Source organism: Saccostrea echinata, unplaced genomic scaffold (genome assembly GCF_033153115.1).
Source record: "Saccostrea echinata isolate AGI-Se365-2 ecotype Australia unplaced genomic scaffold, CSIRO_AGI_Sech_v1 ptg000054l, whole genome shotgun sequence".
Taxonomy (NCBI): Eukaryota; Metazoa; Mollusca; class Bivalvia; order Ostreida; family Ostreidae; genus Saccostrea; species Saccostrea echinata.
In genome coordinates, this window is record NW_026889803.1 from 33,200,228 (window position 1) to 33,227,493 (window position 27,266).

Sequence of the window (27,266 nt, forward strand, 5' to 3'; positions counted from 1 at the left end):
TTTCTTTAATACAAATCATCATACCTTGAGACATATCTTGCAATTAGCAGCATTATAAGAGTAAAGAACAGGATGAAGTATAGGATGTAATTAGAATACTGGGGAGGAATCGCTCTCCATCCTCTGGCCAAAGGACCCTGCAATAAAAAAAAGGAGCACAGAATTAAATTCAAAATAAAATTTACGAAAAAATGGATAAAAAATGTTCATGTATGACTGTACAGTGATGTAATTTCTACTGGTTATTTGCCTGAATAGAGAAGAATTTGTGGTTCTTACCAAATAAATCCCCAATGTGTCCAAAATATTTTCTCCCAGAAAATCTTTCATAAATTTCTTTTGCGTTGAGATGAGGTATGTGGTCAGCATGAGGAATGGCATGAAGACCCCCAGCAAGCCAAAACTAGCCCCTCGAAATCGTGCTGAGAGATTTTCACTGCTAGTCTCCCTGCAAGAACATTATAGCACCTATAAAGTACTTTATTTCTAATATATCCTTCAACTGTTCATGATAATTTTTTGTAAACTCGAAGCCCTGATGGTGAAAATTTTCTGATCTGACTTCTAGGTATGACCCTCATCTGATGTCTTGACAAAATATAAAGTATTGAGGAAGGTTCTACAAATATGGCCAAGGTCAAAAGTAGTGAACAGACAAAAAAATGATAGCAAATAAAAAAAGGGGAATAAAATGTTGTTCATATTTGTTAGTAATGATTTATGCTTGTTCAGGTTTTGCTAATTATTCATTTTTTGGGTATTTGTTTTCCCCTCCCTTAATTAGTAAAGACTGTATACTTATCAGAACAAAGATAAGTCACTGTAAAGCATACTGAAAACAGAACTTGCTTAAGCTACCACCACAATTCAAGCAAGAGTAGGAAAAGAATCAATAAATATTTAAACATGGAGAAAATTCATATCTTACAAAAAGGAATTCATGGTAAAGATGAATGAATATGAACAGAGTCTATTGGTTCTGTTCAATAATCTCTTCCCAGTAAAGAACCTACGCATTCTTTTTTAGTTTTGTTTCCACCAGTTCAGCTATTTGGTCACAGTCACGCTCCAGTGAGTTTAGTGTGTTCTGGATGGTTTGGTTGATGGTTTTTTCGATGTCCTGACACACATCTTCAATCTGGTTCACACAACTGCTGTTTTTCTGGTTCATGTTCGGAATGAAGATTGTTGGCATCTCAAACCCTGTACGGTTTAGGTTAGGTCGCTTACAAAGTTCTTGTACAATCTGCATAAGGACTCTCTACAAATCAAATCATGAAAAATATCCTGTTGTTATGAATTTAGTAAAGAAGCAAAACTAATAAGCACTTGTTATTATTTCTCTATAACTAACAGTAGCATAAAGAATGTGAAGCAGTTATGTAAAATAATGAATAGATACTTGGGATAATTACATAATTGACAGCATGAAAGTATTAAAATAAGTAGTGCAAAATCATTTCTATCCCTTCATTGAATGTTTTTGGGTAAACAAAAGAAATTTTTACATACAATTGTATATATATGTGTCTTCAACCTTTCATGCTTTTATTATCAGTCACATGAAATGATTGAAAACATCATGAAAGTATTAAAATAAGTAGTGCAAAATCATTTCTATCCCTTCATTGAATGTTTTTGGGTAAACAAAAGAAATTTTTACCTACAATTGTATATGAGTTGCGTCAAGCGAAAAGGGACCTTCGTGACATGAACGTAATTACGTCACAATAGCGCTTCAAAGACGTGACGTTTCATTTGTGCGTTTGCCGATAAAAAATATTCATACGATAAAGCAAAACAAAAATATATTTGCGTAATACATATGTTAATATAAAAATAGACACGCCTTTAATTGTCCAAAAAATGTATAATCTCGTCAATTTATAGATTTTCTGGTAATTTTTCAAAAATAATATATAAACTAATTTAATTTTTGATAGTTCATGAATGGCTTTTTTCATCAGCTGTCAAAAATGTTCATGAACAAAGCCATGTACGTGTTTTCCTCATTAGGCTCTGACAATCGCGTCTTTTTTGGCTGAGTTCCGTCTACAGATAAGTCAAGTGGTCCCCTGCATTTATTTCAATGTTTTTTGTTATGTTTTTTTTGGGGGGGGGGGGGTACATGTAACACATTCCAAGTTGTTTCTCCGGTAGGCAGAAAGGCCCGAGAATTTGCGACTCAATGCCCAAAGTTTGTCATCTGAGATTAAGTATCCGAATCAAGTTCTCTGATACTAGCATAGTTGCAATAGCGTTTTTTGTCAATACATATTGGGGGGGGGGGGGATAAAAGTAGCAGCTAGGAAACTTTGTCTGTAGCCATGTCATAAAGGATGAAGCGGCAGCCATGAACGACTTCACCTTTTGCGCAACACCCTGCGGTTTGAAAACTGGTGTAATAAAATGTGAAGATAATAAACAGTGGTTATTTTCAAAATTAATTTGAGGTCTTGTATTCATTGCCTACATTAATTGCAATTCTAGTAAATTAAAACTAAACACAGTAACTTTGGGGAAAGCTGATGTTGTTTAAGTCGAAAATTAAGAGCGATATTGGTTATCTAAAATTTTAAATCAGACTTACATGTATGTACATTAGTTTTATTTTCTGATTTGAAGTTTATTTATTTTATTTCAGGCAAATGCAGGACATCTTGAGCTTACAAATTTTCATAATATCGTAAAATTTAAAATGGTTTAATTACCCCCTCCCCTTTTTTGGTGTGTGCTAATGTTCGTTTTTTATTACTACGGAAAGGGAAGACGTCGCGCACAATATTGGTGTTACTTCAGCCTTTCAAGGATTAATTCCTACTTTTATCTTCATTCTCTCTTAATTTTCTTTATTTTTTTAAAATAAGTTATTTTTCCTTTCGATTTTTCTTGTTCAATTTCGTTTTTACGTATTTAATTTACTATATCAATTTCTTTTTTATTTCGACCATAACCACTTTGAAAACACAACGATACAGTCCCTGAAACGTTCTACTTTCCCATTTTTCCGTTCGCTCACCGTTCGTTCACCGTTCGTTCAGCGTGCGTTCACCGTTCGTTCACCGTGCGTTCTCCGTTCGCTCTCCGTTCACAGTTTTGCGTTCAGCGTTCACCGTGCGCTCGCGTTCACCGTTCACAAAGCGTTCACCGTTCGCTCTTCGTTCGTTCACTTTGCGTTCACCTTGCGTTCAGCGTTCACTTATCGTTCAGTCTTTATTGTCATTCGGAACTCCGAAGTGAAAGGACTTATCTTTTTTAAGTAAGGATTTACATGTTTTGAATTTAATAAATAACATATCGTGTTTAAAGAATCATTATTTCATGGGAAAAAATTATCTACAATACTTATTTTTATTATTCTAACTTAGCTTTTAGGTTATTTATAAAATTTATCTGGAAAATAAATGTTGTTATAAGTACATGTATGTACCTATGTAGAACGATGCTGAAAAATTAAATTTAAATACGGACAATATACAGATACTTCAAGCACTGCAACATTTTGTTGTTATGTTAATGACGACAAATCGTTAATGTCGAAGTCAATTAATTAACCAACTGCAACAAAAATATGAAAATATTTACTTCTATCACATTTTTTTCAAATAATACAGAATTACATGTTAGAAATTGTTCTATAATGATAAACAGTACTGCGGATATCCAGTTAATTAAATATCTTTAGAGCGAATTAAATAGATAGTGTTGTTCAAAAAAAAATATTTGTTTAAAATGTAATACATTAAAAAAAAATTTCTACTATACATATATAAAGTCTTTAATTAGAAAGAGAAAAATGCCTTTATAACATGATTATCATTTATATAACCAAGGTGATTCTCCAGTAATGATATTTTTCACCGTAACTTTATATGTGTGTCATTCGATATAATCAAGAGCCCCCCCCCCCCTTTCCCCTAAATCGGCTACTTAGTTAGTATTTCCAGTACATTTTAATTAACATTTAAAAAGAGGCTTAATGTGTTTTGTAGCACAAAAATTTCAGTCTCAAAACAAACATACATATAAACAAAGTCATTAAACAATAGTAGTTCAGAATATACATGTGCCGGTGGTGATATTTTAAATTGGCAGGGAGTATGTTTCAAACTAAAGCGGCTTAATCTTTCCAAGTGTTTATTCCCAATGTATTTTATTCATTTATTTATTTACTTTTTAGAAATGTTGGAATCAGGTCTAGAAATGATAAGAAAAACTGTTAAAACCTCTTGGAAAGACTAACACTTTGCCTTCGGTGTGACGAGACTTTCACACCTGCACAGTGTCGAATGATTTTGATTGACAGGTCAAGCACGTGGACTTCGTGTGAACTTGAAGCAAGGAAATAAAAACTGATTAAGACTGTAAAACAAATGGATTTGTAGATTTAAAAAAATGGTTTCTTTCACTGCCTGATATATTTAGAAAAAAAAATTAAGAATTTTTGTTTGATATAGGTACAAACATTTGAGGAAAGGGGGGGGCTAAAACCGAATCTCTCTCTCTCTCTCTCTCTCTCTCTCTCTCTCTCTCATTTATCTGTTTCATAAAAACCTTGACCGCATATTACTTAAATATTAAGTTGTGAAAATTTAATATATAACAAATAATATGATTGCCTCTTTGCATCATCTTGTCCGAGTATAATCACGGCGGGAAATGTCTACAGATACATGTAGAAGTCTGCTCAATAAATCGTCATAAAAAATAAAACGGACTCATAAATATATTGTTGCATTAAAATTTTAAAATACACGTGTATTTATGCAATACGTCCACATACCTATGGAAAATATTTTTTCTCTTTATTTTACACGGAATCGCCTTGTATGGTTGTTACAACCGTTGTAATTCGTTCTATAAGTCCATAGTTTTCTCTTCTAGAATCCACATTATTTGTAATGGTTTTATATATCAAATAAGAATAAACATATTTATTTTACAACTAGATTAATTTCATCTGTTATACTACAGCGTTCGGTAACAATTACAATGTTTTACATCGATAAAAATCGTGTTATTAAAAAGTTAAATTTAAATATATGTGCAGAAAATATTGTAAGAAACTGAAATTAATAATTTTACTTAATGTGCATGTATCGTCTTTTTTAGGACAATTTTCATTGATTTGTTTATTTATTTATTTTTTAGCACCAGGAATTAGAATACAATAGAATAGTTTCAATGCAAGGAAAAGATCAGAGGCATTCCGAATAAATCGTTCATCTTGCGTTCACCGTTCGTTCACCGTTCACTTTGCGCTCGCGTTTGCGCTCCGTTCGCGTTCTGCGTTCGCTCACCGTTCACCGTTCACACATCGTTCACCAAGTTGCGTTCAGCGTTCACACATCGTTCACCCACCGTTCGCTCTGCGTTCGTTCACCGTTCGTTCACCGTTCGTTCAGCGTTCGCTCACCGTTCAAGTGGGAAAGTAGAACGTTTCAGGGACTGTACCTGCACCATACCCCCTCCCCTTTCTAAAAAAAACCCCGCTCATTTATTTGAACACTTTAAGTGCGGAATCATTGTCTTGAAATTCACATCACCAGTAAAGTGGTGTAGATTTTTTTCAGACAGTATCTCAATAGTTCCATTTTCTTTCTCATATATGTATTTGCAGAGGATCAGGAGAATTTAATATTTGGAAGCTGTACATCCCCCTTGTTAGTGTTGCCATAGACCTATCTCAATTTACACTGCGATATTGTAAAATCAATGCTAAGGCCACATAAATTTAAAATTTAGATTCTCATCCTAATCTGCTAAAAAATTGGGGCGGGTGGGTGGATTTTATTTTTTATTTTTTATTATTGAAAATATTTACATAACGCTCTTCTTACACAAAATTTTCACATTATGTTAATGGCAATATGAATATATTTTATTATTATTCTTTTAAATATCTACAGAAGATTCTTGTTATAGAATATTAAATATTTATAGTTTTTATTAATGAATTTTCAAGTACATGTAGATACGGCACACGTCACACAAAATGGGGTGTGGATCCCAATAAATTGCATATGCTGTATGTAGTAGTCACGACTTCTCATCAGCCTTTTTCCAAATACCTTTTAGTTTTACCAACAACTCCTTTTGCTTTGTGTGAAATATCACAGATTTCCACTGTCCTCATACTTTCGTTCTTGAGACTTAACACGTTCAACATTAAAATATGTCATTTTTGCAAAACAGGATGTCTAAAACTGTAAAATATTCTACTGAGAAGCGTATGCTCAACATTTTTAAGATTTACCATTTCCTTAGCATTATTATCCTCTAAAGTCTGCGACGATCTTTTTTTTAAAAAAAAAAAACAAAACAAAATCACATACAACTGGCGATTATTAAGTTATAACTTGACCAGATGTCATTTTCTTCGTCTGTTTTTACTTGGTTAAAATTTCTTTAAAAACTTGCTCATGCCAGTGATGGTTTCTAGATGTATTTATGTTATTTTTGCTTCTCTGCCTTCTCTATCCTGGCAAATTATCTTTTCCCTACATATTTAAACTGCTTTTATTGCCGCTTTTGTGCTATAAATAGCGCCACGCGACTTTTAATACAGACAGGAGATAACTCTTAGATTTTGACTGTGATTCTTGCGGAGTAAAAAATACATGTAAATACTTTTGAAACCCAAAAACCAAAATAAAAAACAACGGGGCGGGGCACTTTGAGAGGGGCGGGCAGGGATGAGAATCTAAAGTTTAATTTTACCTGGCCTTATTTACGCTTGTGACCTATCATAAAATTGTCTGATTACTTCCTTTTTTTCTCTTTAAAAAAAAACTTTTAAAAATTCCATTCCACCAATGAAGTTGCTTTCTATACGTGTCTGTTTACTGCATATGATTAAAAAAAATTCAAGAAAGGAATGAAGAATGGAAAGTTATTGGTTTTTTTTTAATTTTAATTATACGTTTTTTAAAATTATATCCTACTATCATCAATAATTCATTACTTTATTTTTTTATATTTTTTTTTATATATATCGTACACATATCGCTCGGAGCTCCTCGGATGGCTTGCACATGTACCTGTTTGGAGTGTAACGGAGTCAGCCGAGGATTGCCGATCGTACACACTATGCATAATGATCTATCTATCACAAAATACATGTAATTGAATCTTTTGCTTACAATCACATGCTGGGAATAAATTTAAAGAAATTTCTACCAATGACAGCCTGTATGTATATTACAGAATATATTGTTTGGAATTTCAGGGGTGAGGACCATTTCACACCTTCTACACGCACCCAGTAATATTGTCTTGTTCTCATTGACACTGAATTTTAAACTGATTATTTACATGTAACTGTATCAACTTCTATATTGAAGTAATGGTTAGATTGTACATCTGTAAGTTAGAATCATCATCCGGGACCCCTGACTTGAATAATAAAATAGAACATGAAAAAGAGTACCAACACGTGAAAAGGTGGCATATTAGCATGATTAGAAAATCTTATAAATACATGTCAATTATATATATTAACGATTTAAAAAATATAATTTGAAAGTTAAAGTAAACGTTTGACTTTGAATGCTGTCTGTCTGATTGTTTTGCATCAAGCCTAGATATATACGTAATCTGGGTTTTTTTATCAGTATTTTTTAGCGCTGAACAAATTAATTAATATTTTTAACATGAGAATAAAAAAAACAAGTTTTTCTCTTTACAAAACTGTACAACATACAATATTTATCTTCAACAAAATTTATACAACTGCAAGCATTGAAGTACAGTCCCTGAAACGTTTTACTTTCCCACTTGAACGGTGAGCGAACGCTGAACGAACGGTGAACGAACGCAGAGCGAACGGTGATTGAACGATGTGTGAACGCTGAACGCAACTTGGTGAACGATGTGTGAACGGTGAACGGTGAGCGAACGGAGCGCAAACGCAAACGCAAAGTGAATGGTGAACGAACGGTGAACGCAAGATGAACGATACATTCGAAATGCCTCTGATCTTTTCCTTGCACTGAAACTATTTAATTGTATTATAATGTCAGGTGCCAAAAAACAAACAATAATACAGTACAATTTGTTTATTATCATAGTTTATTTGTCAGGCCAAAACTTTATAATAAGCGACTTTTATAATAACCATAGTCGGCTGAAATTCATGTCAGACGTCTGACATGAAATGACGTTTGTATAAATTATTGGATGTATATTTATATTATACATGTTATGTTACATGTAATTTCAATTTTTTGTAGTTTTTTTGAAAATCATTTCTCAATATTTACTTACTGTTTTAACTTTTTGTAATAAACAAATTCACTTAAATAAAGCTTAATACTCTTCAAACTCTCTAGAACTAAAAGAACCTCGACCTGTCTTCTAGATCTCTTGGCATCCATCTTGTTTATTTTCATTTTGATCTACTTTCATTTTTAAATATATGATCAATTCAAACTACCAATATTTCATTTTTTTATTCATTTCTTTTATTCAACTAAAGTAGACATAAAAAAATCACTTCTTAATTAATGGGACAGTTTTATAAATGTAATTAATTATGAACATTGATCAGGCATTAACAAGCGTAAGAAAGCTTGGGTTAATCAGGGACCAATATATACTAACGTTAGTACATAGGTCACTGGGTTAATTGACACAAAATTTAGTTTCAACACATTTGGTAAAACACATTTATTATCAATGTACAATTCAGGATTTTAACAAAAGAAGAAAATAAGATTGCGAATGGTTTTGTGTTGTTATGTAATCTACTTCGTAAAATAAACAGACTTCGTATCAATCACTCAGGTAAGTGCACTGAAGTGTGACTAATCTCCCCAATCAAGCCGTTGTGTAATATAGACAAGGGACAGTGCATGAACCACAGGTGTAGATAGGTGTTATCTTTTGTTTTGTTGATTGTCCCAAGGTGTGAAAAAAAATATTACGGACGATAATTTTCTATTATAGTAAGCGAAGTGTACACTTTTACCTATGATAATAACAGCCGAAATTTACAATGAATTATTAAGAAATGGTTTTGTGTTTCAAATATCTATGATAAAAAAAGAAGTATGATATAAAACCGGTATGATAAAAAACGACTTGTACTGTAATAATAAATAAGTAAACCAATAAATGAATGAATAAATAAGTCAATAAAATAAATTCTCCAAAATTGTCCTAAGAAAGACGATGCTTGCACATTAAGTTTTTAATCACACGATTTTTATCGCATAAAACATTGCAATTGTTGCCGAACGGTGAAGTATAAAAGATATTTTGTTTAGGTGGAAAATAAAAATGTTTATTCCTATTTGATAACAAATCAGAGAAAACTTATGACTTATAGAATGAATTAAAGCGGTCGTAACATCCATTCATACATATATCTCCGTGTCAAGGCGATTTCATGTAAAGTAATGCAAAAAAAAAAAAATTAATTACAAAGGTCAGTGGAAGTTTTGCATTGATACGCTCGTATTTTAAATATTTAATACAATAATATATTATGTGTCATTTCTATTTTTCATGATGATTTATTGAGCAGACTTCTACATGTATCTCTAGATGGTCGTGATTATACTCGGACAAGATGATACAAAGATACATATTCATATTATTTGATATAAATTCAATTTTCAGAACTTGATATTTAAGTAATATGCTGTTATAGTTTTTATTAAACAGACAAATGAGAGAGAGAGAGAGAGAGAGTAATATTCAGTTTTAGCCCCCCCCCCCTCCTTTCAGGCTTCACTAAATGTTTATACCTATATCAAACAAAAACTCCGAAATTTTTTTTTCTAAATATATCAGACAGTGAAAGTAACTTCTTTTTTTTATCAACAAATCAGATCCATTTGTTTGACAGTCATACTCGTTTTTATTTTCCTGCTTCAAGTTTACACGAAGTCCACGTGCTTGTCCTGTCAATCAAAATCATTCGACACTGTGCAGGTGTGAAAGTTTCGTCACATCGAAGACGAAGTGCGAGTATTTCGAACAAGTTATAACATTTATTTTTATCATTTCTAAATTTGATTCCAAAATTTGAATAATAAATTAATAAAATACATTGGGCATTAACACTTGAATTTGAAACATACTCTCGGCCAATTTCAAATACCACCGCCGACACGTGTACATTTTGAACTACTATTATTTTTTTACTTTTTTAGATGCATGTTTGTTTTGAGACTGAAATTTTTGTTCTAAAAAAACCCGTAACTTTTTAAAAAAAATGTTAATTAAAATATTCTGGAAATACGGTACTGACTAAGTAACCGATTTAGGGGGTAAGGGGGGGGGGGTATTAATCATATCGAATGGCAAACATATAAAGTTGCGGTGAAGAAAGAATTTTTTTCTCTATAACTATAGACTTTATATATGATAGTAGAGAAAATTCTCTAGTGCATTACATTTTAAATAAATATTTCCTTTAACCACACTATCAATTTAATTCGTTCCAAAGATAATAAATTAACAGGATATCTGCAGTACTATGTATAACTCTCAGAACTAGTTCTATCATATTTTCTGTAGTAATTGAAAAAAAAAAAACAAGAGGCCCATGGGCCACATCGCTCACCTGAGTAACTTTGGCCATGCTGTTCTTTACCAGATTCCCCCCCCCCCCCTTGTAATACCTATTGTGGCCCCTCCATACCCCGGGGGGTCCTGTTTGAACAATTTAGAATCTACACTACCAAAGAATGCTTCCACATAAGTTTCAGCTATTCTGGCCCAGTGGTTCTTGAGAAGAAGATTTTTAAAGATTTTTCCTATATATTTCAATGTAAAACTTGGATTCCCTATTGTGGCCCCGCCTTACCCCCGGGGGTCATGATTTGAACAATTTAGAATCTACACTACCAAAGGATGCTTCCACATAAGTTTCAGCTTTTCTGGCCCAGTGGTTCTTGAGAAGAAGATTTTTAAAGATTTTTCCTATATATTTCAATGTAAAACTTGGATTCCCTATTGTGGCCCCGCCCTACCCCCGGGGATCATGATTTTTACAATTTAGAATCTACACTACCCAAGGATGCTTCCACATAAGTTTCAACTTTTCTGGCCCAGTGGTTCTTGAGAAGAAGAATTTTAAAGATTTTTTCCTATATATTGCAGTGTAAAACTTGGATTCCCTATTGTGGCCCCGCCCTATCCCCTGGGGTCATGATTTTAATAATTTAGAATCTACACTATCCCAGGATGCTTCCATGTAAGTTTCAGCTTTTCTGGTCCAGTGGTTCTTGAGAAGAAAATTTTTAAAGATTTATTCCTCTATATGTCAATGTAAAACTTGGATTCCCTATTGTGGCCCCGCCCTACCCCCGGGGGTCATGATTTTAACAATTTAGAATCTACACTACCCAAGGATGCTTCCACATAAGTTTCAACTTTTCTGGCCCAGTGGTTCTTGAGAAGAAGAATTTTAAAGATTTATTCCTCTATATGTCAATGTAAAACTTGGATTCCCTATTGTGGCCCCGCCCTACCCCCGGGGGTCATGATTTGAACAATTTAGAATCTACACTACCCCAGGATGCTTCCATATAAGTTTCAGCTTTACTGGCCCTGTGGTTCTTGAGAAGAAGATTTTTTAATGACCCCACCCTATTTTTGTCTTCTCTTGATTATCTCCCCTTGTGAGGGGACTTGGCCCTTCATTTTAACAATTTAAATTCCCCTTCACCCAAGGATGCTTTGTACCAAGTTTGGTCAAAATTGGCCCAGTGGTTCTTGAGAAGAAGTCAAAAATGTGAAAAGTTTACAGACGGACAGACAGACAGACAGACAGACAGACGGACAGACGGACGACGGACAAAATGTGATCAGAAAAGCTCACTTGAGCCTTCGGCTCAGGTGAGCTAAAAACGCATTAGAAATAAATATTTTCGTAATTTTGCTGCGTAATTATTTGACTTGGATAATTATATCTCCATTAACGATTTGTCGTCTTCAACAAAACAACAAAATGTTGCAGTGCTTGAAGTATTTGCACATTGCCCTTATTTAAATTTAATATTTCAGCATCGCTCTACATAGGTACAGAATGTGATTGTAACAACATTTATTTTCCAGAGTAATTTAATAAATAACCTAACAGCTAAGTTAGAATAATAAAAATATATATCGTAGATATTTTTCCTCATGCAATAATGATTCTTCAAACACGATATGTTAGTTAATAAATTAAAAAACCTGTAACTCCTTAACTACACAAAGATAAGTCCTTTCACTTCGGAGTTCCGAATGACAATGAAAACTGAACGATAGGTGAACGCTGAACGCAAGGTGAACGCAAAGTGAACGGAGCGAAGAGCGAATGCTGAACGCTTTGTGAACGGTGAACGCGAGCGCACGGTGAACCGTGAACGCAAAACTGTGAACGGAGAGCGAACGGTGAACGCACGCTGAACGAACGGTGAGCGAACGGAAAAATGGGAAAGTAGAACGTTTCAGGGACTGTAACTTGCCTTTGTTCGAAGTACAAAGTGCCGGGCTCATTTTCGAACTAGACCCCCCCCCTTCCCACGTCCCTAATGTACAAAAACTTTAATTCTTTTACTGATATACATGTATAGTTAAGTCACAATTACTGTGTGTACCGGTATATTTAATTTAATTTTAGCGTCTTAAATCACTGTCATATAGGCAGGAAACATCATTGGGAGGGGGGAGGGGATTAAACAAACGCGTTTAACCAACTGTATTTTGAATTGGGAGATTTTCCACATTTCAGTATGATTTTCAATTGAAATAAAATCATAGGACAACCTTTTTTGAAAGACGTGTGGATAAGTAAAAATAACAATACCTGAAAGTAGCACCCCTAAAAACATTAGTTCAGGGAAGTACAACTGTATCATTTCCATAAAAAATACATGTAAGTACTGCCTAAGGGTTTGTTTTTGTGGAGGTGGATTTGGTGATTATAGCGAAAGAGAAATAATACTTTGACCGGGATCAATCACTACATTAACAGTGATGTCAGATATTCATTTACCCCTTTGCGAGCATTAACAGTGATGTCAAATATTCATTTACCCCTTTGCGAGCAATCGTACTACTCGGTCATTTCCGTGAATAATAACCCAAGGAAAATGGCCGTGTTGTTACGAATGCCAAGGCGAAATGATTTCAGAGTAGGAATTTGTTTGGTTTTGTATAGTCAGCGGTCTGTCCCCTTGTCAAGGATCCTTTCAAATAAAAATTTTCTAGAGATTGAAGCATGGTTATGTTGATGATGTAGAAAAAAAGGTGAGATAATGTCGAAATATATTCCTTGAAAATTAACTACTACCTTTATTACTTCTATATAAATGTACATAATTATAGATATTTTTTTTTCTTCAACCTTAATATTATCACTATTTTACAATGTATACAATCATATAAATACTAAAATTTGTTCTTAGATATTGAAAGAAAAAAACTTTTAAAAACATCTAGAAAAAGTAATTTCTAATCAATACAAAGGATGATTTAGTAATGACGTTCCAATTATCAATGATGTTTTGTGACGTTATTCAACGTTTTATAGCGTCATCTTGTTACATTGCATTGATTTTGTTTTAGAGTTTTAATTAGAATTTAAAAGGTATACGATAAAAAATTTGGTGTCAAAATATTCAGAAAAATTAGCTCTTTCAGAAACGGTCAAAAGCCTATTTTCGAAAATTTTGTCACGAAGGTCCCTTTTCGCTTGATGCAACTCATATATATATGTCTTCAACCTTTCATGCTTTTATTATCAGTCACATGAAATGATTGAAAACATCATGAAAGTATTAAAATAAGTAGTGCAAAATCATTTCTATCCCTTCACTGAATGTTTTTGGGTAAACAAAAGAAATTTTTACCTACATTTGTATATATATGTCTCCAACCTTTCATGCTTTTATTATCAGTCACATGAAATGATTGAAAACATCATGAATAAAGTTTTTCATTTTATTCTACTAACCATATATGACATATGTTCAAACCTTGTTCTCCTGAAGTTAAAAGTTTTGAGAAAAAAAAATTCCAAGATATTCAAGGATTCCAAATATTGAGGTTTAATAATTGTTAGGACATCCATCTAAGTTGGTTATACCCATGGTATTTGAGATATAAATGCTTGAGATAACGAAGTTCAACTAAATAACAATTTTCATGCTAACTTACTCATCAGAATTCCTACCTGTCTATCACCTTCATCTCCAGCCTCATCTGCTTTGCTGAGAAAAAATCTCATTATCTCAGAATGGTTATTGCTCAGCTCTTCCACAATGTTCAATGTCCTTTTACACAGGGCTTGACCAATCGGATCAAAGAATACAAATATCAGGTCTGCCAACTCACCTGTTTGAGGGAAAGAAAATTGAAAAAACTTAATATTCCTGTTAAGATATTCCTGTATGATTCTGAGATAACATGAAAGGAGTTCCTATTTCTTGATGAAAAGAGTTCCTATTTCTTGATTCAAAAATGTCAGATACATGTATTAAAAACTAGAAGTTTTGCTTTAAATTGCATGTAAAATACACATAATTATGTTTCTTGCAATTTTTTGTCCTTTTTTTCTTATGCATCATCAAAGGAACATGCACAACCAAAGAGTTAGGTTTTGCAAACTGAATTATTGAAAAATGCTTTATTTTCCTTTTGAATCTTCATTGTAACTGAATGGTTTAACATACTGACAAGTTAATCATAGGACATGAAAAAGATGCAAATTAAGATTTTTACCAAGCCAAAGAATGGCTCTGTTCACATCAAATGGATATTGCATGTCTCCATCCACTAAGCCAGGTGTGTCTATAAATTTGACAAGGTTAAAGCGCTTCTGCTTCGAGGTGGAAATCTCTGTTGTCAGGTAATCAGTGACACCTGTAAAGTTTTCATACAGAAATTGACAAAGATCGAAATGAACATTCAATTTAAACAAGAATTGTGTTGTATAATATCAATGTAAGATAGGTTGATAAATATCTAATCAATAAGTATTACTATTCAATTTATTGATTTCGGTAAAAAAAAAGTAAATATTTCTTCTGTGTAGCTCAAATTTTTTTTTTTTGAAGTATTTCATTTTTTTTTTTTTTTACATTTGTTTCCTAGGTACCATATCTAAATAATTTTATGTGCTTAACAAACAAATAAATTTTTATGGTTACCAAAGTACAATGAGTAATTTCACATACAATCCATAAGCCACCTTTATGACACATACACTTCCCTTACGTTGCAAGCTTAAAATTGACTTAAGCAAAAACTTCATATTTATTTTCCACTGACCTTGAAATTCAACACAAAAATAATTTCATACTTCCCCTCTTCTGACTCTTACCTTTTCCTTAATTACCTTAAATCTTAATTTCACTCATTTAAAATTTATGCAATAATTGTCTGCGGACATGGTAATTCTTAATGACAATTATAAACCTATAATTTTATTTGTAATGGAGGGGGGATAATAATTATTTGAGTTACTTGAGCATAAAATGCAGGTCAGATAGTATGCATCACACTGAGCTGACCATTTCGTAGAGTCCTTGAGATGAACAAAACAAAAAAAAGAAAGACCTTAACTTTGAACTGGCCTTGCATATATTAGAAGCTACTGAAGCATAAAATTAGTTCAGATCCTCCCTCCATTATGCAAGTCCTTATATTATATTAACATAAGTCAAAAAAGTGACTTAAAAGCTGAAATAGACCTACTGCACTAGAGACCAGTCAATGGATCAAAAAAGTATGTCAGTACATATATTATAATCTCCATAAAATGCCCATACCTTCAACTATGATTAAGATAACCCTCGAGATGAGCAAGAATGTGACTGAAAAGCTAAAGCTTAACCTTGTGTACCGCCTACAGATATGCTGATGGTAGGACATGGCGATTACAATATACAATCCAGATACAATTTCACTTCAGTTATAAACAAACTCTCCCCATCCCTTCCTCTATACATATATTATCAGTCATATCACCAACAACAAAAGTACAAAACTGCATGCATTAAAATTTCACTATCCTCCTACATCTGTGTGCGTTTGCTTATGTACACTCAGACATTTTTGTCTGCATTCTAGCAAAGGTCAATAATTTTATTATTTAGAAATCATGGGCCAACAACATGTCACCAAAGTGTCCATTGATCACAAGCTCTGACAATACTATGAAGTCTTCAATTATTCATGTACATGTTATAATGTGATCCTGTGACAGAAACCAGTACATACATATTACATACTATCAAATTCGAAGTATTGTTAACATGAATGACATGAATGCCTTAACATCAGAGTAACCAAAGAATACATCTAAACAACCAGAACCAAGCTAAATCTGGTAACCTGGTTACCGGTACAAGGTACCACCTCCAGATGAGATGGATCTGAAATAATATCACTCTTTTCTAGTGCGCATCTTTTACCTTATATGAAAGGATGTAGGGTTTCATTTCATTTTCAAATACCATAGTTTAAATACTGATAATAACAATTGTCTCATCTTCCAATCACATGGTAAAACATACTTCACTTAAATTATTCAAGATCACGATCTCTTCTCTTTTTTTTTAAATTCAAAATAAAATAAAGTCTCTATTTTCAGCAAATTGACACTTGTCTCCTCTCAAGGTATGATCCAAAACTATTGTTATATGGCCATTCTACCATGCTAACAAAAGTGCACTATAGTGACTATACATGATGAGATGTGACACATCATTACTCAGGTGACAATACTTTGTTCACGCATGCACTAGCCTGATTCATATGTTGAAGTTTGCTTGGTGAGCAGAAACAACAGCCCTTCATTTGGCAGCTCTCAGCTCAGATTTGCACGAGATAGCTGGCCAAAGGAAAAACTACCATTCCAAGCTTGTCAAACAGTGGAATATCCAGTGCACACAAAGATGACCCTCTAGACAAAGTGAATATGAGGCAAATATTAAATGATTTCCAGTATGGCCTTTGATATTCCTTATATGCATGCAAACAAATAATAAAAAAAAAAACATTTAAAAACTGGTGTTCTTTGCACAAAATTGAAGAACAGTGATCTTTGCAATGGATTTCATACAAAAATAATTGATTTTCAGTGCATCCATAGAAAATAGTGAAGACATGACATTTCAGTATCAGACATTCAGACAATATGCTTACAGCATGCAAAGGATGGTGACAAAGTACAATACATCACTCTAGATAAATCATAAACTGACGACTTCAGTGGAGTCACAAGTACTAGCTTCAGTGGCCTGTAGGTCTGCAGTGGCATGTGTGCTTTAAGAATTGCAGAGATCGGGTAAATGCTGACGAGGAGAACATGCCAGACAGATCAATACCGAGGCAGGTTTAAAACCTCTTGATAAGGTCAGCATCTCCAACTTCAGCACACAACAATTTTCATCATGTCAGCTAGAGCAATCTCGTTACAACCTCCTCCCTGCTTTTGAAACACCACTGTCACCTGCCTTGTTTGTCACAGAATGTTTATACCCAGAGATGAGGGTAGGCTAAGGCAATTCACTTTCCTCTGAAATGTTCACATAGAAAAATATTTTGCAATTAGCATTTATTTTTCATTAGACGATAATCATGGTCGTATGCTCTGAGCTGACGTCAGTAACCTTTCCAAAGGGAAATGACCTGTTAAGGAATGGGATGAAAGAACTTTCCTGTACATGTAAACATTCAAGAAAAAAATGTTAGTAAATTATATGCTTGCCATAGATCTACATGGACTAGGAAGGTGAGAGTCTGAAATTTTGGTTGTGTTGGCCTTAAAACAGGACAGCTCTTCATCAGGCAGCTTGTAATAACTACTCAAGTCTACCTAGTGAAGGGCCGTCTGTTCATCAGCACATTCCTTTGACTACATAAATTTTCCTTTTTAATGACAAAAAATACAAATGAACTTCCTTCATCAGACAAGAGTGTTTGTAAATACTATCCCATATCCATTCTTTAAATTTTAACCAAACATTCTATTCCAAAAATTTCAACTTCCAAAAATATTGAATCCAACGCAAAAAGTACACCAGGTTTAAAATTTATTCTGGAGAAAAAAATACACACAAAACAACAAACCAACCAAAAACTTCAGTAAGGATGAGCCATTTTTGCACTTTGACAGTAATTGATCACTCTGCTAAGTACACTTTTAATCAAAGTATTGCCCTTTTTAACTCAACAGAAACATGCTTCCTTTTTCTTTTCCCTTTTCTGTAGTCATGGTTATTAAGACTAAACAGCCAACTTAGGAACATTTTTTCTTCCTCCTAGTCATGCGGTTCTGCCATCATAAATAAAATATCATTTTAATCTAAGTTTCTTGATCCGGCCATATCTGAGAAACTTTAAACCCTTACCAAAATAAAAGCCTTCTGGCACACAGTTGCTGCAAATTTACGGCAAATATGTGCGGCAAACTTGCCGCAAGTAAATTTTTCGTATGCAAATTTTTTTCTGGCACACAGTTTGCGGCATATTTGCGGCAAAGTTCTGGCACATTTGCGGCAAACAATTCAAATCCTTACATTATGCAGTTTGCGGCACACACTTGTGGCACATTTCTGGCATACAGTTAACTGCAAGTTTGTGGCACACTTTTGTGGCACATTACTGGCATACACAATGCCATAAGCTAACATACCTTACTTAAACAAATTAATTTTAAAAGAACATAATTAAACATGACAGCTAATAAAAAAAGAACATTCAAGCAATTTTAAAAAATTATTTATGAAAATTTCAAGGTAAAGGTATATAACACTAACTATAAACTCAATGTTTAAAAAAGACTTGCACAGCACGAGAACAAAATTTGTTCGTTGAACATTTACACTGTATACATCAGAGAAAGAAACAGAACAAAAATAAATTAATACATTCACAACCTTTGGTGCATAGAAATCACTTGAGTATGACACAAATTTAAATTGATCGTCCTGTAAAATGAATACAGGATTTCTGGTTAACAACAACCATTAAACATTTTACAAGAAAGAAAAGATTCACCTCTTACAATGAATTTCATCTGCACATATCAATGCAATAGTGCTGCACAAAATGAATTAAAATCACAGAGTATTTTAAAATATAAACTTGTTAAATTCTGACTTCCTCATCCTCAACCTTTTTGATTGTATACACTCAGAAGAAAGATCATGAGGGAAAAAATCATATACAAACTGTGATCTGTGAGAACTTATTTAAATATTAAATACGCAATGCTATACAATTCTTATTCTAGCACAATGCATGTATAATTACAATCAGAACTGTTTTAGCGGCCACTTGAAATCAATGTCCACTCATGACCAGCAGTAACTTTCAATTCCCCCTGACAACATATACTATATATTTAACCTGAATAAATGGCCACTTGTCCAACCTGGTCAGTGGCCACTCAAATCCTCACCCACAACGTTATTTACACTGTAAAAGGCGGCCATTTTTTTCCAGTGCCATGATTCTATCACTAAAGAATCCATGTCATGATGAAAGAGTGTCCTAAGCTGTTGCATTTGCGGGGAATTTTTATTAACTACTTTCTTGGTACTTCAAGTTCACTCATTTCAACTAACTTCTCATAATTAGGAGGGGCTTCCTTTCCAACATCAAGTATCTGTTCAAAAGATAGAGATAAATTACTTGAATTGCATTCATTGAAACCAAAATTTATTTAAGCAATGAATTTAACCTAATTTTGACCTAGTGACCCCACATTTGTATCTTGTTTTGTGTCACATCATGGCATTATACAGGTCTGGTACAATCACTAGATTTAGCTATGTAGCTTGAATTACCTACATAGCTTTATTTACCTACCTGAAGTAGCTTTATTTAGCTACTAAATCAAACATATTTCTTAAATTAGCATTTTTCTCAGAAAGTGCAGAAAATTGCACTTTGATGCAGTAATAATTTTCAACTTTGATCTCATCTGAAAATAATTCATGAAAAAATCACTCTTAGAGATATATCTTTTTCTGCACAATTGCAATCAAAGTTCTGAAAGTTTTGGGGCTATATACAACAGTTAACTTGTGACCAAACAGTTACTTCCAGAGTGAAATAAAAAAAGTGTTCAAATGCAGCAATGTTTAAACTATCTCTGCTCTGGACTGCCTTTTAAATAATCCCTGGAATAAATATTAGTAGACATTTACTTGTGTGACTTTTTGTCTTTTTAAATTAAAAAGCAAAATTGTGAAAAGTTGCCTTGAAATAAGTAAATAAAGCTACCTAAGGTAGCTAAATAAAGTTATGGTAGGTAATTCTAGCTACGTAGCTAAATGCACTGATTGTACTGGACCTGTTATCTAGGACAGATTGACAAACAAGGATTCAAATACAACAATTGCATTATTTTAAAAACCACATGCTTCTCTGATACATTACAAAGAATTCTGTGTATTTTGTGACATAAACATTTAAATATGGACCCAATGATTAACTGTGATTTATTTACTAACACAATTACTTTTAGTCCATGTTCTCAGCTAGCAGAATCTTTTCCTGATAAATGCCCGTCTGAATATGGAGCAAGACATATCGCCGACTGCAGGTTCTTCATTCCATCCAATCCCGAATTCTCATCATTTATCTATTCTAAGTGGAGTGCTTACTGATTCATCATACGGATTTAAATATAAATCCATCTGGATAAAACAAAACATAAAAATATACTGACCCATTTCGATATGAACAGGGATATACTAACAACTGGCTCTGCAAATGCAGCCAAGTCTTATTTTTTTCTTATGTAAAAAAGAACTCAGTGTTATGCAATGTATTTCAAAATAATCACCTCTTTTCTTCATCCAAGTATTGTTGCCGCTTTCTCCTTTCTCTTTGTTCATGCCATGACCTGGTGGTTTAAATTTGGCGCAAACATTCCGATGTAAATAATGCTGTTGTTTAAAACCCCCTAGTTACCTAAACGGTTTTATATTTCTGAAAGATCTAATCAGTAGAATGTGTAAATTTGATTAAAAAGGAATTCTTTATTGTTATAGAATATAATGATAAAAAATCACTTAAGATTACACAAGAAGAATTAACTATACGAATTACTCCTATTTTAAAGATTAGGGTGGATAATAGAACAGACGTAAACTGATAAGCCGTTCTTAGAAAGGTCTATAACACTTAAGACAAGTCGTTCCTAAACATTGTTTGCTAAGAACATCTGCAAGTAATTAGCCCTAGGGAAGTGAAAGTATATATCATCTAATAATTTGTTTTCTAAGAGAGACAGTTATTTTTAGCAACAACCAGTGCTTTGTTAAAACTATAAGGGCTTCAATGTTTGCATGGTTAATTTAATCGGTATAATTTACTTATGTTAATTGCTTTTATTTTTTAAACACTTATAATACACTTGTATTTGAAATGTAGACAATTAGATTTTTTTTAATCTAAAAATTAAAAAAAAATGCCTCTGAAATTAAGTACAGGTATCATGATCTGTATTACAAATACAATGCTTGGGAAAATTTACAAGTTGGGAAAAAGTACAAATTAATTAATTACCGGTAGTTGATAAGTGTTTATTAGTACCACTGGTGTATTACTATAAGATGAAAAACACTTCTGCATAAATGTGTACATGCATTTATAATGTACAGTTCTATAGAAACAACAAAGGCGAAAAAATAATCAATGTTTATTACACATGGAATAAATAAATTTTTGACAGTTTATCACAAAAATGTGTCTTATAATATATGCTACTAAGTACTTAAAAGAGAAGTTGACGAAATAAAAATTTTCACTATCTCACCAAAATGGACTTAATCAGAAAGTCTACCTAAGGATTTACAAAATTATATACGCCTTCTGCAATTTTCTAGATTTATTTCCCTGTGTGAAAGAGACTAAGTAAAAAATATGCACAGATTTGAATTTTACACCAGGAGAAGAGGAGATATATTCCTGACAAAAATATGTGCATGCCTAAAATGAACATTTTTTTCATTAAAATACATGTCTCTTGTATACCATGATTTGCAAAAAATGCATGCATTTTATATGCCTCTGAATTTTGTACAGGTTAAGTAATGGATATTAAGAAATCTTTATGGCACACTTTTGGTACACAATCATTTTAAAAGTTAAAAGAAACATTTCTGGTACACTTCTGGCACACTATTTAAATAAAAGGAATCTAAGGAAAAATTGTGGCGTACTTCTGGCACACATGTGCATCAGATCATTAATGTGCCGCTAGAAATACATAATGTGCCCCTAGCAGCACACAATGAACCACAAGTGGCATACTGTGTGCTGCTAGCTGCATTTACTGCACACTTCTGGCATACTGTTCTGGTACATAGATTTGTTTGCAGCAAACTTGCTGCAAACTTGCCGCAAACTTGCAGCAAACATTTCATTTTGGTAAGGGAAGCTACTACAGGGAGGAATTTCACTCACAAAAAATAATCATTTAAAAGAAATCATTATAAGTATTGAAATTTTGTTCAAGATTGTTCTTAAGAAGAGATTCTTAACTTACTTTTTAATCCAAAGTCTAAGATTTAGTGGATCTAACAAATCAGAAATTTTATTTAAAGAAAATTATAACCTATTTCTCAAAAAAGTCTCATTTATGTTAATAAATTACAACAGAAAAGATTCAAAGTACACTTTCATGAACCATATAATTCAATGAAGCAAGTATAATTTTGAGTTTAAAAACCATGCAGACTTTGATTAAGTAATATCCAAAAATAGACATTCCTCAGAAAGGAAGTTCAATTCAAACTTCCTTTTGTTCTGTGATTGGCTAAATCAATCTGAAACTGAAAATGGCCAATCTACATCAATAAAATGATATAGACTTTGACTGTCATATCCTTACCTTTAATCTGCCTAAGGGGCTCAAAATGGGGGTAAAGGTGGAGTGTGGCATTTCCCTGGAAGTAAATAAAAAACAGGGGGTCAAAAACCTGAATAAAAATTCTTGATGGCAATTTAAATGATCAACATTTGTCAGATTAAGATAAACATAAGAGGAGACAGGTCAAAAAATATGTACACTCATGAACTTCCATGCAGTGTTATTCAAGAGCCAAACACTGTGTTATTTAACAGGACTTGGCAACAATTACATGTAAACCAAATACATTCTCTGGCCCCGTGTGATCTGACCTTGAACTTCAATCCTACTCTTACAATATTAAACTTAAATTCCTTTCCAAAAATGTTCCCTTTATTTTCTTTAAATAAATGTATCATGACCCCCTCTCCTTGCATCCATTGCACAAAGTGGAAGCTTTAATATTCTACGCACTCCAAAACTGTCCAAAATCCTGGTAATCAGCTGATAGTGACTAAGCATTATCATCGGCATGGCGAGCTGTCAACAACCCCTAGTCTGAACACATTTAAATTCAAACTTCTCTTTGCATCCAAAATGTACATTGCAAAATTTTGCTAAAAACCGGCAATACTTGATCAATTTTCTTCTAAATTAAACACTCTCGATGCAATATGATGTGTGTAATTGCACTGGAGTGTTTTGGTGTAATTTGCTAACATTCCTGTATTTGAACCCATCCTTTTGGCAAATAGCAACGTGATTCATACATACCTACATACCTGTACCTGCTGAACCTAAACATAGGCAAACAAACACAAAGTTTTGTCTTTTTTTTTAAAAAAAAATTAAGTCAATAAAAATTCTAAAGTAACAACCTGTCCTTTTTTTTAAGCATTTACATGTACAGATATATCTCCTTCAGAAAACATTTATTTCATTGGATGTGCATATTTTAAACACATTTGTGACAATTCAATGAAATTAAATAAAATAACTTTACCTGTTATGTGCAAGCTAAATATTTTCTTAGTACCTATGGAAAAAATCCAAATAACTAAAAGCTTTGCCAAGTTTATAAAGGACACACCCTTAAAACCTTAAATGTGTATGGAACAAACAAAAGATGTACCTTAACCATCGAAGAATGAACACTCCCCAATTCGGTTCTTGCACCACTTCAAGATTAAAATTCAATGTGCCAGTAAAGAAGATAAATTCATAAAGTACAAAATGCCCAAATCAATCTGAATTATTTTATTGTTTTTTTTTTTTTTAAATTCCTGAGCTTTGAAAAAAATTCAACAAGAGGTAAAAGTGTAATAGCTTACAAACCTAGCTAATCTACGTTAATCCTGCACAACAGAAGGCCTGCGGAATAGTAGCATGATAAAACATCATAGAGTGCAACTTAAAAATGCAGACGTCTACTGCATTACCAATCAATATCAGGCTTTATAATGAAAATCAGTTAGACGGCCAATAGAACATAGAGTTATCCCCCTTATTGCATTATTAATCAATGTCGGGATATAAATGGACAGCTGAACATAGAGTTATCCCCCTTACTGCAGATCCGGTCATCACATATGCATCACAGGTACATTGGAGTATAATACTATGCTAATAAAAATGGTACAATTTGAATGTATCTTTAATGATATAGTCAAAACATAAAATCAATAGCATAAAAAAGTTTTCATTTTAATACAGAAAATCTGTGAGAAATAAATAAATATGTATCAATCTATAAGCTAAATCATATATTTTTACTTCTTCCTTGGGTGCAAAGCATTCTATGCATGAATTTTCATCTTAAAGCTATGGCTATTATCGTGTCCGTAAGAGGTCAGTAACATTTCAAACTGCTGCCCTGTAAAACAGGATCTATACTGGTCAATGCAAGTTCAGACCATGACATTGTCCAAATACAGGCATATTGCCAGGCTAACTTTAAATCATTTCATTAAGGGCCCCAGTACTATGAACATCAGAATTTCAAGTCCTGAGTTTTCAGAAAAGATTGTATTCAATGTATACTATATTGATTTTAAAATGTAAATGAAATAGGATGCAATATTAATTAAAAAAATGAATTCATTGATAACTTTGCTGATTCAAACACATTTTTTTTTTTAAATTCCTCAAGAAAGCTTCCAGGATCATTTATCATCTATAATAGAACATACTTCCATAACGCCCATTACACTAGAACCATAACTTCAGTAAAAATCCATAGTCACAGCCGTGCTATCTTGTAATATAGCAAATTCAGCACATTTTAAGCATCCTCCACTTTGGTCCGCCTACATAACCTATTGAGCTGCAGTAAGACAATCATAACTTTCTTATTTTTAAAATGTGTAAAACCACTACTGATGAATTAATTATAACAATATATCACCCCCAGTTTCAATAATTCTTTTTTATAATACCTATGTGAAGTGTACACTCAATAAATCAGAAGAGAGTGTCAGACTGACATTTGATGTCCCAATGCCCTAAATATCTTGTACTATCATCTGGATGACCCATTTAAGCTGAATTTAATCATCCTACTTCTTTGACTTGGATGTTTATAAACTAACATTTTTAGTTTCAAGGACAAGAAAAATCACTTTTGACCTTGACCTTGTGACAGTACCAATGCAAATGATGACAATTGATTTGAGTCAAGAAGTATGAGCAAAGTCTAAAATACTATCTTTTTATACACGTACACAAGGAAATCATATTTTCACTTTTCCATTATCCATGGATAATAGCTTAGTAAATGTTGGCTTTCACAAAACTGATCATTATTGATGACATCATCAAATGGGAAGTTTAAAATAATATACAATATTTAAAGATATTAAACTAGTGTACAAGATTGGGTTCAATTGTCATATCTTTAACCTGAGCCAAAGGTTTCAATCAACAAACCTTATCTAACAATATGCAGCTCAACTCTACACCCTTATGTTTCTGGCAAATGTAGGACTCGCACAGCTGAAAACCAGACTTTAGCCTAGAACTGAACTTTAATTCTTGGGGTTACAAACCTGTACAGTAGCAGATTACAAAATCTTTACTCTCTCCATTTCAAAAATAAAGAAATTGTTATTCTAATAAAACCAAATATCAAGGGGAACCTAAAATTACCACTGACTTTTCCTGCATGAAATTTTTAACACTTGTCCTGAAGGCCCTGGACAAAATGAAATGATCCTCCTTTCTTGCAATTTGCCCTTGCTTTAGTACAGGATTTAAAGTATTATTTTAATCACTTGAACCAACCATGAATCAGAGAATGGCATTTTTTATACAAATAATGTAAGGAATATGTAAAACCAGACTGTAATGTACTCAAACATGTTACTGACATGAAATATAATTAAGAAATACCTCTAATTCAGCAGATTTTATGTTTTATGTACACGTTTTTATGTTTTCTTTCTAAAAAGGCACACTACAATATTGTTCTCTTCAAGAACAATATAACTTAAAACTGCCAATTTTTTTAGAAAGCAAATTAAAGTACAGTGTCTATAGAGATAAACCGCAAACTTACTGAACATTCTACAGTTCATTAGAACAACATTTGAGCATTAAAAAATTATACTTTCCTTTTTACACCATACGTCAGTGTATCTATTTTCAGTTATGTAACATCTCCAGATAATTTAAATAATTTAACAGAATTTTCTGGAAGTACGATTAGGTGAACAGTGATTTTACATGTCATGTATCTGCATCATTATTAACCGGTAAAAACTTGAAACCATGTTTCCTACTCATTTATTTGAATAAAAATTCTTCCCTAAACAGCAAATTATAAAAATTTTGAAACATCTTGAATGCAATAGACAGTTTTTCAGTATTCAGTAAATTCAAGCAGTTATAATGGTATGTAATCAATGGATCTGATCTATGAGGTGTCCATTACCAGATCAATCTACTGCAGATCACTGAGTTAAAAAAAAAAACCTTCTTATAATAAAAAGGTAATTTTGAACTGGGCTGGAATTACCATTGCCCGAAACAGAAACATTTACTTATTGCATTTCTGAAGATACATGTGCATAATTTATAGAGTTTTCATATGGAATGATTAAAACAGGATGAAGGAAGAATTTTTTCTCCTGTTTAAGAAATCTACACCCAGTTTGCCCTTCTGTAAAAATAATATAAATTCAGGTGAAAACATATGGCAAAAGATTGAAACAGCATTAGGTTGCTTCATCAAAATTAAATCATATTTTGAATTTTTAAATCAAATTTCAATTCATATAATGCATTAAAATTAAAAAAAGAAGATCTCTGCATTCATTTTCTGGGAGAATAAAAAATCAGCAAAATAGAAATTAGCTTTTGTATTCACGACACTCAGAGAACATGATTTTGTCCTAAAACCTCACTTTTACAATTCAATTACAAGAATCTTGAACATTTCATACAGAAATTTGCACCGGTTAGT

General features: G+C 32.8%; 1 protein-coding gene and 1 long non-coding RNA gene across 2 annotated transcripts in view; both read right to left on the reverse strand.

Annotated features, from left to right (window-relative positions):
* The window catches only part of LOC133205466 (uncharacterized), a 47,111-nt gene that overhangs the window by 4,295 nt on the left and 15,550 nt on the right, over positions 1–27,266 (reverse strand). The window contains exons 4-9 of the mRNA XM_061341287.1: positions 22,850–22,904; positions 14,719–14,859; positions 14,171–14,331; positions 1,014–1,261; positions 280–448; positions 25–137 (exon numbers count right to left, since the gene is read on the reverse strand). Coding sequence (XP_061197271.1) covers positions 25–137; positions 280–448; positions 1,014–1,261; positions 14,171–14,331; positions 14,719–14,859; positions 22,850–22,904 — 887 coding nt within the window. The remainder of the gene's footprint in view (positions 1–24; positions 138–279; positions 449–1,013; positions 1,262–14,170; positions 14,332–14,718; positions 14,860–22,849; positions 22,905–27,266) is intronic.
* LOC133171630 (uncharacterized) lies at positions 18,752–20,862 on the reverse strand. Its single transcript, XR_009718826.1, has 3 exons — positions 20,798–20,862; positions 20,471–20,648; positions 18,752–19,612 (listed from the first exon to the last, which is right to left on the reverse strand). It is a non-coding gene; the product is annotated as an uncharacterized LOC133171630 (long non-coding RNA).